The following is a 14,359-nucleotide window of genomic DNA, read 5'->3' on the forward strand; positions in this document are numbered from 1 at the left end:
CAGAAAGGTCTTGGGGTGCAGCTCTACCAGTGGAGAGTTTGGCCATTCCAAACCCAACTGTGTGTGTAGGCCAGCACAACCCCCTGCCTAGAGCCTGGGGCCAGGAAACAGCTCTGCCCTCTGCCTGCCATTCTTGCCTTTCCATCTCACCCACTGGTTCTGTGGCTCTCTGCTTCTGTAGATCCTGTGCCGCTACAAGAACATCTGGAATGTCAACCTGCAGTTGCGTCCCAGCCTCATTGCAGGGATCATGAAGGACAGTGGTATGAGGAGCAAGTCAGAGGCAGGGAGTTGAGGGAAGGCTGATTCCAGAGGCCCCTGGGAGCTGCCCTGGATGGGTCTATACGTGGGCACCAGCAGCAAGTAATCTGCCTTCTGCCTGACACCCAGGTCGGGGGTCCTCCAGCGGGGACCCTAATGGTCACTCATCAGGCTACCTACTTTCCCCTTGCAGGAAACCAGCCCCCAGCCATGCTTCCACGAAAAGGCAAATACTTGCTAAATGACATCAGTCGTCTGGCCAAGCAAATGCAAATTCCCCTCCAGGTGCCCAAGGATTTCTTCTCTGTGATTCTGGACAAAGGTGAAGAGAGCGGGATGCAGACAGGGTATCAGGGTCACGGAGCTCAGCTCCAGTGGTGATAGTAGAAGTAGCTATGGGAGAACTCAGCTTAAACCAAGCAGAGGCTGCCCGAAGGACACAGGGGCAGGAAGAGCAGGGTAAATGGGCAACAAGAAGCGGCTGGGAGGCTGGGAGCCATGGGGGTGGCACAGAGGCAGAGCAGAGCTGTCCTCCGTGGGGACTCATGTGAGGAGCCCTTCTGTGTGCGTGTGCCCTAGGAAGCTTGTCAGCCATGCGCTTCCTCACTGCTGTGAACTTGGAGCAGCCGGATATGCTGGAGAAAGTGTCCCGAGAACTCTGGATGCGAGTCTGGTCACGGGTGAGTGCAGGACTCACTCGGGATGCTGGCCGACTTGGTGGCCGTCCCCTAGACCCGTTCCCAGAGTCCAGGCCCTGCCACCTCACAGCTCACCCCTGTCCGCCTCTCGCCTGGTCTCTACCCCTTTCCTGCTGACAGCTCCTTTCTTCCCAGGATGAAGACATCACGGAGCCCCAGAGCATCCTGGCCGTGAGTGCCCTGCTCTTCCCCCACTCCCCTCAGAGGGCACCTGGGAACAGTTGGTATTTGGGGGCCGAGAGGACACAGTTTTCTTATTCCGGGGAAGAGGTCATAGTAATTGGGGGGGGGGGATTACTTAAGTTTAGAACTTAGGGAACTCTAATAAGTATCTCACGGTTGAAAGAAGTGCAAAATTCTCCACAGCAGAAGTTACTTGATGAAAAACTCAGTGTAAAGAATGTTAACATGCCCAGATTTGGGGGGAGAGGTAAGGGAAGTGTTAGCCTGGAAGACTCCAACACAAACCTTCCCCAGGCATATATGCAGAAGGCGGAAGGCAGGATATTAAAGAGAGAGAGAGAGAGAGAGAGAGAGAGAGAGAGAGAGAGAGATCATTGACCAAAGCCATAACTCTATAGAGTCCTGCGTGAGAACAAATGAAAGTCATTCTAAACAATGCGTGCCCATCACAGTTGCCAGTAAGAAAAGCACATTTTTTTAGGGTTAAATCAGAAAATTCAAACCAATACTTTCCCTTAGGTTTACAAAAGATAGTGGAGGTATATTCTCATTTAAGATATAAAATGGCAGGTCACAGATACCAAATATACAAAGAATGGCCGGTGTGATCTCCAGTGTCGTCCTGCAACATGTACACATCTGCCTACCTCGTTACTGATTATTTGACAAGCATATCCATACGATTTTAACTCTTGCAGAGTATTGATTCTAGTTCCCACCAAGTGCTCCATTCAGCAGAGCTATCTGCTTACTCAACCACCCCAATGTCAAACATGGTGTCGGGAACACAACTGTCTCACTTAGCCTGCGAAGACAAGGTCTCAGCGAATGTGCGTGGTGTCCACGTCGAGTTCAGGTGGCGGTGGAACATGTATTAAAACCCCCTGGAGCACCGGGCCACCACCCCCTGGAGGTCCCCATAAATGTTTAAGGGGGTGGCCTGTGCATTGGCATTGTTTTCAAGATTCCAGGAGATTCAAATGAGCAGCCAAAATTGAGAACCTGGGACCCCAAAACTTCCAGAAAGTCCAGACTGAAGGCTTTATCATTCTCTAGAAACCAGGCAGGTGGCTGCAGCCCTTTAATCTGCGCAGTCCTCAGGAAATGCCATGGGAATTAGGACTCCGCCCTGGATTTTTAAAAAGTATGAACTATTCAAAATTCTAAGAAGCAGGAAGGCGATAGCCAGTGACTTCTTGTCAGGGGACGCAAATTCTAACATTGACCCTGCTCCAACCCGCGCTAATGAAAAGGTGGGGCAGCCGGTCTCGACACGCCCTCTGGCGTTTAACTTCAGTAACTGCGACTCTACACCACTTGCTCTTTCCACCAATGTCAAGGTTTTGAAAGAAGAAAACATTGACCCTCGTGGCAAGGATAGACCTCTGCTGGAGGGTGGGTAAAGGGCATTGCCAGTAACACTTTGCAGGAATAAAAGACTAGAAGTAGCTCCTGAGCCCTGACCCACCACCACCCTGCCCCCCCACCACCACACACACAAACAAAAAGTTGTGTTCCTTTCCACATCCCACATGCCCTCAGGCTGCACAGAAGGCTGGCATGTCTACAGAACAAGCCCGAGGGCTTCTGGAAAAGATATCAACACCCCAGGTGAAAAATCAGCTCAAGGAGACCACCGACGCAGCCTGCAAATACGGGGTGAGCCACTGTGGATGTGTGGCCCCAGCCCCAGCGCTGAAGACAGCCTAATCTCTGCTGGGTCCCAGACTGTCCAAAAGCTCCCCAACATGAGTCCTAGCTCTCCAGGACTACCCTCGTCCTCTCCCCACTTCCCTGCACCCAAGGAAAGGGAGGGTGAGAGAGATGGTGAGAGAAAAGACTGAAGTCTCTCAGAAGTCTCTGTGGGGGCCCAGGCATCTCACTTTGCTTCTGAGTAGACCAGAATTGACTGCAGTTTCCAACTCCAACCTGACTGATCACGCCCCTCTCTATTCCCTCCCCGCACCTGACTGCTTCTCAGGCCTTTGGGCTGCCCATCACCGTGGTCCAGCTGGATGGCCAAACCCACATGCTGTTTGGCTCGGACAGGATGGAGCTGCTGGCACACATGCTGGGTAAGCTGCCGGTTCATCCTGAGGGCCCTTCACCCCAGCCCCACCCCCATAGTATCAGTTGACCAGGTGGATAGATCCCCATCCAAGAGTATTCCAGGCATTTCTAACAACTAAGCCTAGTATAGGCACAGCAGTGCTGGAGGTTGAAGAGGAAGGGGCCACCTTCACCCTCATGACAGAAGGGAGCCTTCTCACTGTGAAGCCAAGCAGAGTGCCCTCTGGAAAGTCTCTGAGGCTTGTGGGCAGCCTCTGCCATGGGTGAGTTTCTCCACACAGGAGAGAAGTGGCTGGGCCCTGTGCCTCCATCTCCAAGTGCCAGACTTTGATGCCCAGAGGATGAAACCATCAGCTTCCCCCGCTCCAAGGCGGGACACTGGCCCCCCAATTTCCCTATCTGACAGCGGTGGCCCTGGGGGTGCTGGGAGGGCATCATGGATGGTGACTCAGGCTGCTCCACCTTCTGTGCCTCACGTGTGCCTTCAGAGCCTCCGATTCAGCTTCCCCACAATAAACTTTATGCTGCCACACACGGTCTGGGTCTCTCCTGCTGTCTGTGTTGTCCTGAGTGCTGTCCTGTCCACTGCAGGTACCTGAGAAAACCCGCCCCCCATTTCCCCAGCCCTGTCCGCCTCCACAGCTCTCATGGAAGGAGCAGAGAACAGTTCCTCTTTCTTTTCTACAGAAACTGTCAGGGACAGAAAACTGAGCTAGATGGAATTTGCCACTGACCAGTGTAGTCCTTTCTCCTCCTGACTGGCCCTGCTCCTGGGACAGGCAGGGGCCAGAGGTCACTGGAGTGAAGGCTGGAGGGCAGTGGAGCCTGACGGAGTTTGCCCCCAGATGGCTCTGCGGTACCGACCCGCTGTGCCGGGCACGCAGTCCAGGGAGAGCAGCAGTCGCCAGGTCTGGGATGGCAGCTCGTCCCCTCCCACACAGGCACAGCTGGAGGAAACCCAGAGGCCTGCTCCCTGGCCTATATAAGCCCTGGCCCTCCCACACAGACATGCAGCTTGCCCATCCCCCACTTATTGATCCAAGGCCCTGTTCTAGTAATAGAATGAAACAGGCAGAACACCTTGTCCAAAGGCTTCCTGGACCCAATTTCAGGTGACTGGGTGTGGAGGCTTTCCACAGCCACACGCAAAGCTGGGACAGCGCGAGGGTGTCTGAGAACTCAGTTCTGCCACTGTCTACACCAGATTCCACAGGTCAAGGGCTCAGTCTCCCAGACCTTCCACTGGGAAGCCAGTCGCCCATCCTGGCTGTCACCTGCGCTTCTGACCAACCAGCTCAGACTGGGTGTCTCTCGGACCCCTCATTTTAGCCTTCAGGTGCCAGTGGCAAGCCTAAACCGGAGGTTCCCATGACCCCCTCCTTGGGTTTGGTTGAGTCACTAGAGCAGCTCACACAACTCAGGAAACTCCTTTACTCACTAGGTAGCTGATTTATTACAAAAAGATAGAACTCGGACTGCTAGGCGGGAGAAATGGATGGGGCGCGGGAGGGAAAAGCGCATGGAACATCCATGCCCTCTTCAGGGGTGACCATTCTCCCCAAGCGCCATGTGTTTGCCAGCCCACACGCTCTCTGAACCCCAACCTCTTGGATTTTATAGTGGCTTCATTACTTAGGTGTGACTGATGAACTCATCGGCCTCCGCAACCGGCTGAGTCTCTAGCCCTCTCCTCTGGAGTCTCACACTAGCCACGAGGCTGAGTCTCCAGGCAACTCGCCCCCATCACCCCCATCCAGAATCCCCTCCAAATACCAGGTAGTTACATGCTGAAAGATGCCAGGATCACTCTCAATACTTAGGAAATTCCATGGCTTTGGGAGCTGTGAGCTGAGCGCTGAATGAAAACCAAATCTGTGCAAGAGCTATGTTTTAGCCATCGTATGAGCAAATATTTTTCTTAAAACCACAATATCACACTTGAACTTCTTTGAGAATACTCGCTCTTTCTTCAGAAAGAAGCCACACTTGGACCCTGTTGGGAAGGTGTGGCGCCTGCATGGCACAGGGCCCTGAGGAGCAAGGGCCCCTTTTGCGCTTTCCCTCTGGTCTCCTCACCTCAGCCCGTTGCCCCTCCCCTCATCACTTTCTGTCTCCTGCCTCTCCCCCTTTCCTTAGTGCAGCAAACCCCAGGATTTCAAACCCTCACCTGTCTGCCTGTGAAATCACCCAAAAGTACATCTCCAAAGAACCACTCCCTCCTCAAGATTTCTCAACAAGTACAGCAAATATAAAATCAAAATATGGAGGCAATGACCGGTCTCAAGAAACATGAGGGCAAATTAAAACAAAATGGGACGCTTCATATGTTGAAGTTACATACATCAAGCTTAATAGCCAAGTTCTCATGTTTGCGGAAAGCATGGTGAGTGGACAGTTTTAGGGGCAGATGCTTATCCCAGCAGTATTTGTGACAGCAAATAAAAATCTAACAGTAGGAGGATGCTTGAATAAATTATACCATATCTTGGATTAATATTTCATAGCCATCAGAAATTGTGTTTATGAAACATTTTTCACAACATGGAAAATTCTTAGCAAGTAATATTGATTGGGATTAATGAAACTACATAGTGTGATGTCTCAATGAATGAAAATACACTGAGGACACTGACATATTAATTTTGTAACAAAAGATATTAAAAGGTATATATTTATTGTGTATTTTTTAAATGATCATTTATTCTGGTGAACAAATACACACACGTGTATGTAATAAGAATTTATAGATTCACCATTGAGTATAATTGTGCTTCTTTTCCATTGTTTTCTAAATGTGTCAATGACTGAACTCAATCCAAAATCTCAACTAGGCCAATGTGGGAGAATCTCTTACTTACAAGTGTATTTCTCGGCTTTCCCAGTCTTCCCTTGAAGACTCTGATATCCAATCCAAGTTTGAGTTTAAACTGCTCCAGAGGGATGAGAAATTTCTAGATTAATCCTTATATCCATAATCTAGACTGTAATTTCTTAATTCTTTTGGCCAAATAGGATCCAAAATAAATATGTTAAGGTTTTCCAAAGAAAACCAACAGGGTGCTTATGGACATCAAGGAGAGAAGGAAATTTATCACAGGGGTTGGCTCACATGAATGTGGAGGCCGAGGTATGCCTGACCTGTCCTCTGCGAGCTGGGAGAGCCAATGCTGTAGATCCAGTCCAAGTGCAAAGTCCTGAGGACCAGGAGTTCCTGTTTGAGGTTGGAGAATATGTACATCTCACTTCAAGCAGAAAAAACAAGTTCACCCTTTCTCTACCCTTTTGTTCTATTCAGGCCCTGAGCAGACTGATGTGCAGCCCTCAGCCACAGTGAGGACCATTTCAAGAGTGTTGTACAAATGGAACCAGATTTGCCAGTGTTCACAGCCAAATTCCCTGAGCACCCAAGAGTCCTTTTATTGCTGAGTAGTATTCCATGTTATGGATGTGCCGTAGTTTGTTTGATCCTGTTGGAGGACAGTTAGGTTGTTTCCAGTTTTGCTATGTTTCCAATGTGCTCTGCACATTGACGTACAGGGTTTTTTTTTTTACATGTTTTTGATTATCTGGGATAAATACCCAGGAATACAACTGTTGTGCCATATAAATGCAACTTAGTTTTTTAAGAAACTATTTTATTCTCTTCCAGAGCAATCATGCCATTTGATCTTCCACGCCCAATGCCTGAGTGATCCAGTTTCTCCACATCTTCATTAGCATTGGGTGTTTTTTTTTTATTCAGCTTTTCTGATAAGTGTATAGTGTTATCTCACTGTGATTTTTAACTTGCATCTCCCTAAAGGCTAATGATGTTGAACATCTTTTTATGTGTTTACTTGTCACCTATATCTCCTCTTCAATGAAATATCTATTCATTGCTTTTGTCATTAGTCAGTGAGATTCCCATAGGGTCTACTGTGTACACCTAAGTGTGCCCCTTATAGCAAGCGAACGCTATCAAGAGTCAAGGTGTGAGGAATCAGGCGCCTGCTGCAGGAATGGGAGTGGGAACGTCTACCACTCCTTGCAAGAACACTGCAGTCCCATCGGTCAAAGCCTTCACCCAGAGGCCTTTCTGAAATATCCCATGTAGATAAAGTCACACACAGAAATATGTTAAGTGCAAACTCCTGTAAAGCAACTAAATGGTCGTCAGTGGGAAAGAAAAATAAAATAGTGGTTGTTCCATAAAATAGAAACCTTTTTTTTTAAAGAATATAAAATGATGGAAAGAAATCACACCAACAGGGTCTCCCTGGTGGCACAGGGGTTAAGTCTCTGCACAGTGAAGCTGTCCGCAGCCACTGCAGCACGAGTTCCATCCCAGGCCATGAAGTTCCCTACAGGCGCAGCAGACCTCTCCTGTCTCCTGCTGCTCCCCTCAGCAGGGGATCTACCTGTTCTGCTCCTTACTCTGTCTCTGGTGAATCCTCTCAACCTCCCTCCTGCCCCCACATAAACCTCTGTCCTATACCCCAGTTCTTGGATGCACAAATAAAATAAATCTTAAAAAGAAACAAATCACATCAACGGTCACCGATAGGGCTGGCTGAGAACGGGACTGAGGGAACTTTCTGGGTGATGATAATGTTCTGAATGTTGACTGGCAATTGGCTAACACAAATACTTGTCTTCATCAAAATTCACAGATAGGTCTACTACAAATCCATGTATTTTATTGTGTGCAAATTTTACTTCAAAAGAAAAAATGTAACTGCAAACAAATATTTAACTTGAGTCACTTTCATGCATACTTAAGTAGTTAGGTGCTCAATGCAAATGGGAGTTACCTGTTTTTATTGGCACAAAAGAAAGGAGTTGCCTATAGAAAAATAATAAAAGATATTGATGGATCAGTAAAGGGATGGATCGATCAACAGACACATAATAAAGCAAGTCAGTGAAATATTGGTTTTGAATATAGGTGATGTGTACACGTTTGCTGTAAAAATGTTTTTGGCATGTTTCCAAGAATTCAGGATAAGGCAGTGTTTCCAGGCTCAGCTAGATGTCTTGGTAAGCGCCATTCTGCGTGTGGCTAAGCAGGAAAAGCAAAGTATAAAACAACATCTGTCACGCCCCACATGTATGAAGAAAAGGAACTTGATTGTCCTGCATTTGCCTAGTCATGATCTCTGTGGGGAATACCCAGAGAGTAAAAGACAGGAAAAAGTTGGGGTACTGCCTATTTCTAAAGAAAGGGATTGAGAGGCTGAAATTTTAAAGTCTAAAAGCAATTTAGTTTTTACCATAATCGTATTAACTATTAAATTTTATACCATGATGTTTTTTAAAGATTTATTTATTTATGGATACCGAACTGGCGTACAGGCCAGAGGTGCAGGGGCGGTGAGAGGATTCACCAAGGACAGAGTGGGGAGCAGAACAGGCAGATCGAGGAAGTACACTGCTGAGGGGAGCAGAGGCAGGTGGGTCAGGAGAGGTCTGCTGCGCCCTGTGGGTCATCTCCGAGGCAGGGATCAAACTCATGCTGAAGTGACTTTAGCTTCTTACTGCTGTGCTTTAACCTGCTGAGCCACCAGGGAGAGCTCGAATATAGGTTATTTTTAATTAATGCTAACAATTATTTTTAGTAATACATATCCCTTAATTTTTTCTTCTAAAACACTGTTAATATCCACGGAATATTTTTTCAGATGACATCTTTAATCATTTTTTTTTATATATTGCTGAAAATCTAGAAAATCTCCTATCTCACTATTTCCAACTCAACAACCCTGGAGATGGAGATATTCCATAGCCTAGGTAGGTCATTTAGAGGCGTGTGTTATGTAAGTCACATGTACATTCTCCATCACAAAATCAAGTCCTCATGACTGGACTGGGCTCACCCCATCCGACCTCTGCTCTGGCTTTGGCTGAAGCTCCTGGGTCACAACCAAACTGGAGGCACAGAGTGGGGAAGTGGTGATAAGCAAATTTAGTTTTAAATTCTCAAGTTCAGAGAGGTAAAGAAACTCACCCACGGTCACACAGTGAGTAAGTGGGCCAACATTTCGAACCCGGTGTGTCCATCTCTAAAAAAAGTAAGTGCTTAACTGCTCTGCCTCCCTCTTTTCTCACAGTTAGGGCCACATTCATATGCGACCTGTTCCCACTCTGTAGACACTTCTAACAACACAATGCTGGTTCTGCCACAAGTCAGCAAACACACTCAGTTTCGCAAATTCCAGAGTGGCTTTGCAGCTTAGGGCTGCGCTCTTTGAGCTAGAGGGTTGACCTGAACTCCATCGTTCACACTGTTCATTCCTAGGGAGCATTGTACAACTTGAAAACCAGTTGAAGAGGGTGATCTCCCAGGCTCATTGCTAACTGCTGCAGGGAGAACCTTCTCGGGAAGCATTTCCATTTCAGAAACATCAGTGCTGCTGACCTGCCTAATGCAGAATCATTTCTGTCACCCTCCCCTATGCATTTGGAAGAACTGTACCACCCAGGAAAACACTCTCAGCTGAGTTAAAAGGTCAAGGTTTTGGTCAGAGTCTCACTCAACAATTCAGACCTTCTCTGAGCTGTTTTCTTCCTCTGACATGAAAATAATCAGAGGACTAACCCACGATTGCTGCTAAGATCAAGTGAGATTGTGGATGTGAACCGAACTACACACACACACCATCCTCCTTTGAGAAGTCACCTATACAACAGGCTTCTAGTCATGAAGTTAAGCATGGCCTGAGGCTGACTCTAAAGGGTTAGATTGCTTTCAGACCCAAAGAGCACATAAGAAAAGACTCACGGAAGCGTTTTCTGAGGCTTGCTTTCAGCAGTACAAGTGTGGAGGCAAACGGCAACTCTAAAGCAGCTGGGGGCTGAAAACCCAGAGGAAGAGGGGCCCAAACAGAAACTCCAAAGCCCAGTGATGTGAAGCAAGCCTCTGCTTACTTCCCGGGTGAGGAGCCCCGTGACTGGCCAAAGAAGCTCAGTCAGGTTCCACGTCCCTCTGCGCCAACCTGCTTTCAACCGGTAACACTGAGCGTCTTTGTTCTCAACCCCTGCCCAAACCTACCTAACTTCGCTTCTGTTCTTCATTGGAGCGATGGCTTCCTGGGACAGCAGTCTGGCCACCAGTCCAGGGCGCCAGTCTCTGCAAACACCTTCGCTTTCCCAACTCAAGCAGTCTCTCACAGCTGCCTCATGAGTGATGGGCAGCTGGGCCCGAGCCCAGTCTCATCACCGCTGATGCTCAATCCCAGCTAGCTCATAAAAGCTGAGCATCCTGATGCAGTGGATGACCTTCACTCCCCAACCTTGCCATCTAGGTTGATAACATTGTTTTATCTCTGACAGCCACTGCCCCTGCCTTGGCTGGGGATCAGTCTTTCCCTGAGACTTCAAAGTGGGGGGGAGGGGCGCAAGAGAGGGAAGGAACAGAATGAAACCACTCCTCCAGGGAGGGCCAGCGAGGTGATCTCAAAATGCCATAGTTATCTTCTTAAATTATCATTATTAGGGCAGCCAAAAAGAGTGTTTACCTTGGGATGACATCATGGTTAAGAGCCAAGGGTGGGAGCTGGGACTGGGGGTACAAATCTTGACCCCGCCTGCGTTTAGCTCCACATTTTCAAGGTCCTGACCTCATCTATGAAATGGGCATAATAGTAGTAACTACCTCCTATTACATCATATTTTAAGTTACTTAATTTGTAGGAACATCTAGCACCATGAGCAGGACACGCAAAACATGCCACACATGTCGGTTACGGGTATAAAGCAGACCCAGGTTCAGAAACACACAATCGGGCAAACAGGAAGCAGGTCGCGACCCAGTCACCTTACAGGGTTGGTCCCTGCGCCTCTCTTCCCCATCAGCTTCCCAAAGGAGGTGGGAAGAGAAGGCACAGGGGGAGACTGGGGCTCTAGCAAGGGGGTCTGGCTAAGGCGAGTAGAGTGGGGTGACAAGTGGGTTAAGAGACACATCTCTATTTTGCTAAGGATACTAAGAAGCCTTTGACGACAAAAAGGACAAGAACATCTTTGGGAAGTGGTTTGGCCAAATGTGTTCCAGGCAAAACTAAACTTTTCCATTGCTAGTCTCGATACTGACATCTCTTTGAACTCAAGTGGGGGAAATAAGCAAGAAAGAAGGAGAGAATACGCGGAAGGTTTTCATTGGAGCATTATTTTAAAAGAGTTTTATAGGGTTCTAAGTCTCCCTTCTAGTGTACAATCCCATGCTCTTTAAAGGACATTCACAGAGATGTGCAAACACCATTACCCAATTTTAAACATTTCATTACCTCAGAAAGAAATCATTAGCTGTAACTCCCTAATCCTCTCTCCCTCCAGCAGCCGTGAACCTACTTTCTATCTCGTGAAGCATTGTTTTTGATGACCACAGAACATATTGCATAAAATGAACTCAACATTACCAGCATAGCATAAAGGTGTGCTGAACAAATCACAGTATGTCCATGAGACGGAATATCCCATGGTTGTCAGAAATTATGACAATGAAAGTTGTGGCAGCCAGTAAAATACACACAGCTTCTTTATTTCCTGAAAGACACAAGGCAGCGGTGACTACGTCCTGATGTGAACCGGAGTTTGTGCGAGCAAACTGGGAGAAATGTGCAGGTTCGGATATGACTGTAATGATTTTCCTTCAGCTTTCTTTTTTTAAAAAAAAAAAAAAAAGATTTATTTATTTATACATATAAGAGCTAGAGGTGGGGGGAGGAGGGAGGTGATAGGATTCACCAAAGGCAGAGTGGGGAGAACAGGCAGAATGACTGAAACCCACTGCTGAGGGAGCAGCCAGGAGACAGGAGAGGGCTGCCGCGCCATGAGGGTCACTCCCTGGCCGGGGATTAAACAGTGGCTCCAGAAGGCTTCACAGTGCTATGCTTTCACCCTGACCTGCCACCAGGCAGGGCCTTCTTCAGCTTTTAAATCTTTGTAACATTTTACAATTTTTAACAAATGGAAAATTTTAGTAAGTCTACTTAAAGTGATTAAAATAGGCAACAAATTAAAGGGTACAGCCAGTGGTCCAGTCTAGAGGCTGGACCCAGTCTGAGCTCTACAAGTTGGTGTCTCCCTCTACCTTCCAAGTGTCTTGAGCTGCTGGGGTCCTACCTCCACCAGACTGCTGCCCTTTGCCACAGTGGGCATCTCAGGTGATACCTCACTCCTGCACTGGCTCTGGACAAAACCCTCTTACTCAGCTTAACTGCCCCCAAGTTGGCCACCTTCCTTCCATTCATAAGTTAATTGCAGATAGAAACCCTTCAGATTCCAGCCACACTTTCACAAAAGGAAATGACTCACAAGGAAATGGTGGACTCCAAGTAACAGCCAGCTTTGCTCCCCTTCCATCCCCACGACCAGAGAGTCATCAGACCATCCCACCACCATGGCACACAGAGATGCCCTCGGGACACACTTGCCTCTTCCTCTCACACACGATAAAGGTCTCCACCCAGGCAGTCCCAGCTCCCCCTGTGACTGGGCCAGGGGTAATTTGTGTGCCCCATTCTCTGTTACTCCCTAGGCTTGTGCACTGGTGACACTGCAGTCCTGCTCCAGCCTCATCTCCCTGTCTGACACCTGCAGCACCCACCTCACCAGTCTGACCCATCACTAGCACTGCCAGCATGGGGGCAGGCAGGGGCAGAACGGCACCTCCAGATGAAAGCATTCCATTGGGGTTAGTGAGCAGGAACCAGGTTCAGGGACCTTGCCAAGGATGCCAGAAACCCACCCCTGCCCTGCGCTCACAGTGAAGACAGGCAGGCAAATGGAAATGATCATATTAAACCAGTTGGTGGCCATGGGTGTTGGGGGGAACAGCCTGGCACACCATGCCACACCTGAAGGGGCACACACAGTGTGCAAGGCACTGTGTGCTAGAGACAGGCCCTGGTCTCCAACCCCAGGCCCAAAACATGGCCCCTGAGGACACGGCAAACTGCTGGGAACACAGTGCACACCAGGAAGGAGGGAGAGAGGTGATTTCACTCTGATCCCAGTACAAAGACCGGCGTCCCCTCCCCCGCCAAGCTGTCATTAAGGCAGTCAGGTGGGTGGAGTGAGTAAAACCCAGAAAAATCAAGAATCCTAGGTGGGGCCTAGGTAGGAGGTCAGCCTTGAGGAAAAGGAGACTGGGGCAGAAGGGAGGGAGGAACCTGCGGGCTTCAGCTCCTCCCTCCTCCAGCTCCCCAACAACCTTTCTGCGGAGACAGGTTCGGACAGGTGAGGGAGGAACTCCTGACTGGCTCCCGGGAGTGAGCTGGGGTTGGGGCTGGGTGTGAGGCGGGGTTTGGGCCATTCCAGTCTTCCACTCCCTGCTCTGGGAACACCAGACAGCTGGTTTGGGGGTGTGGGCTGCCTAGGCGAAGACACTGTGTTGCAGAGGAAAGACAAGGCTTCTCTTCACCAGCCTCCCAGCTCCAGCGGTAACCCCAGCAGGAAACTTGAAATGTAAGTTTACTGGGCTAGAGCCAGTAGAGGGGGTGGGGGGCCTCGCAGCTACCAGTGCACGGAGGTCAGGAGTTGTCTGGGCTCCTGTGCCCAGGCCTTTGTCCTGTCCCCACATACACTTGCTCCCTCCAGCAGGGTAGGGACTGGCTGCTGAAAAGGGCAAGATGACGTCAGGGCTGTTCTCTCCCCAACTGGGTCAGTCAGAGGCCCTAGGCCTGGGGAAGTGGGGAGAAGGGGTGGAGGTCCAGTTCCAGCAATAGTGGAGAAACGGCAGCGCCTGCCCCATCACCTGGATTCCAGAGAGGCCATGAGCCTGGAGGCCCCAGTCTCGGACCTCCCAGGAATGGCTCCTGGACAGTGGACAAAGATAAAGCAGGAAATATCTAGGGAAGGAGGAAGAAGGAAGGGGAGCAGGGCTCTGACCCAACAAAGTCGCAGGAGGGCTGAGGATCAGAACCCCTGGGCTGGTCGCCCTCACTCCACAACGCTCACCCCACACCAGCCCCCAGCCCGAGTCCAGGTCTTGGAGCCTGTGATTAGAATGACGGAGGGGACCTGATCCTTTCTGTGGGCCATTTGTTTGATTTGCAACTGAAACCCTGAAACTCAAAGGGGTCTGACACTCTACTATCTGACTCAGTGGCGATGCCAGCTGCGGGTCAGACACAACAGCTGCGTGTCTCTTTGCAGGTGCCCGGGGCGGGGCC

General features: G+C 49.2%; 1 protein-coding gene across 1 annotated transcript in view; it reads left to right on the forward strand.

The window, feature by feature from the left end:
* GSTK1 (glutathione S-transferase kappa 1) overlaps window positions 1–3,749 on the forward strand; it is a 16,471-nt gene extending 12,722 nt beyond the window's left edge. The window contains exons 4-10 of the mRNA XM_004694332.2: window positions 182–263; window positions 455–583; window positions 841–941; window positions 1,095–1,130; window positions 2,685–2,801; window positions 3,124–3,217; window positions 3,494–3,749. Coding sequence (XP_004694389.1) covers window positions 182–263; window positions 455–583; window positions 841–941; window positions 1,095–1,130; window positions 2,685–2,801; window positions 3,124–3,217; window positions 3,494–3,543 — 609 coding nt within the window. The 3' untranslated portion in view covers window positions 3,544–3,749. The remainder of the gene's footprint in view (window positions 1–181; window positions 264–454; window positions 584–840; window positions 942–1,094; window positions 1,131–2,684; window positions 2,802–3,123; window positions 3,218–3,493) is intronic.
* The last annotated feature ends 10,610 nt before the right edge of the window (window positions 3,750–14,359 follow it).

The sequence above is a fragment of the Condylura cristata genome, unplaced genomic scaffold, assembly GCF_000260355.1.
Source record: "Condylura cristata isolate star-nosed mole 26May11 unplaced genomic scaffold, ConCri1.0 scaffold00042, whole genome shotgun sequence".
Lineage (NCBI taxonomy): Eukaryota > Metazoa > Chordata > Mammalia > Eulipotyphla > Talpidae > Condylura > Condylura cristata.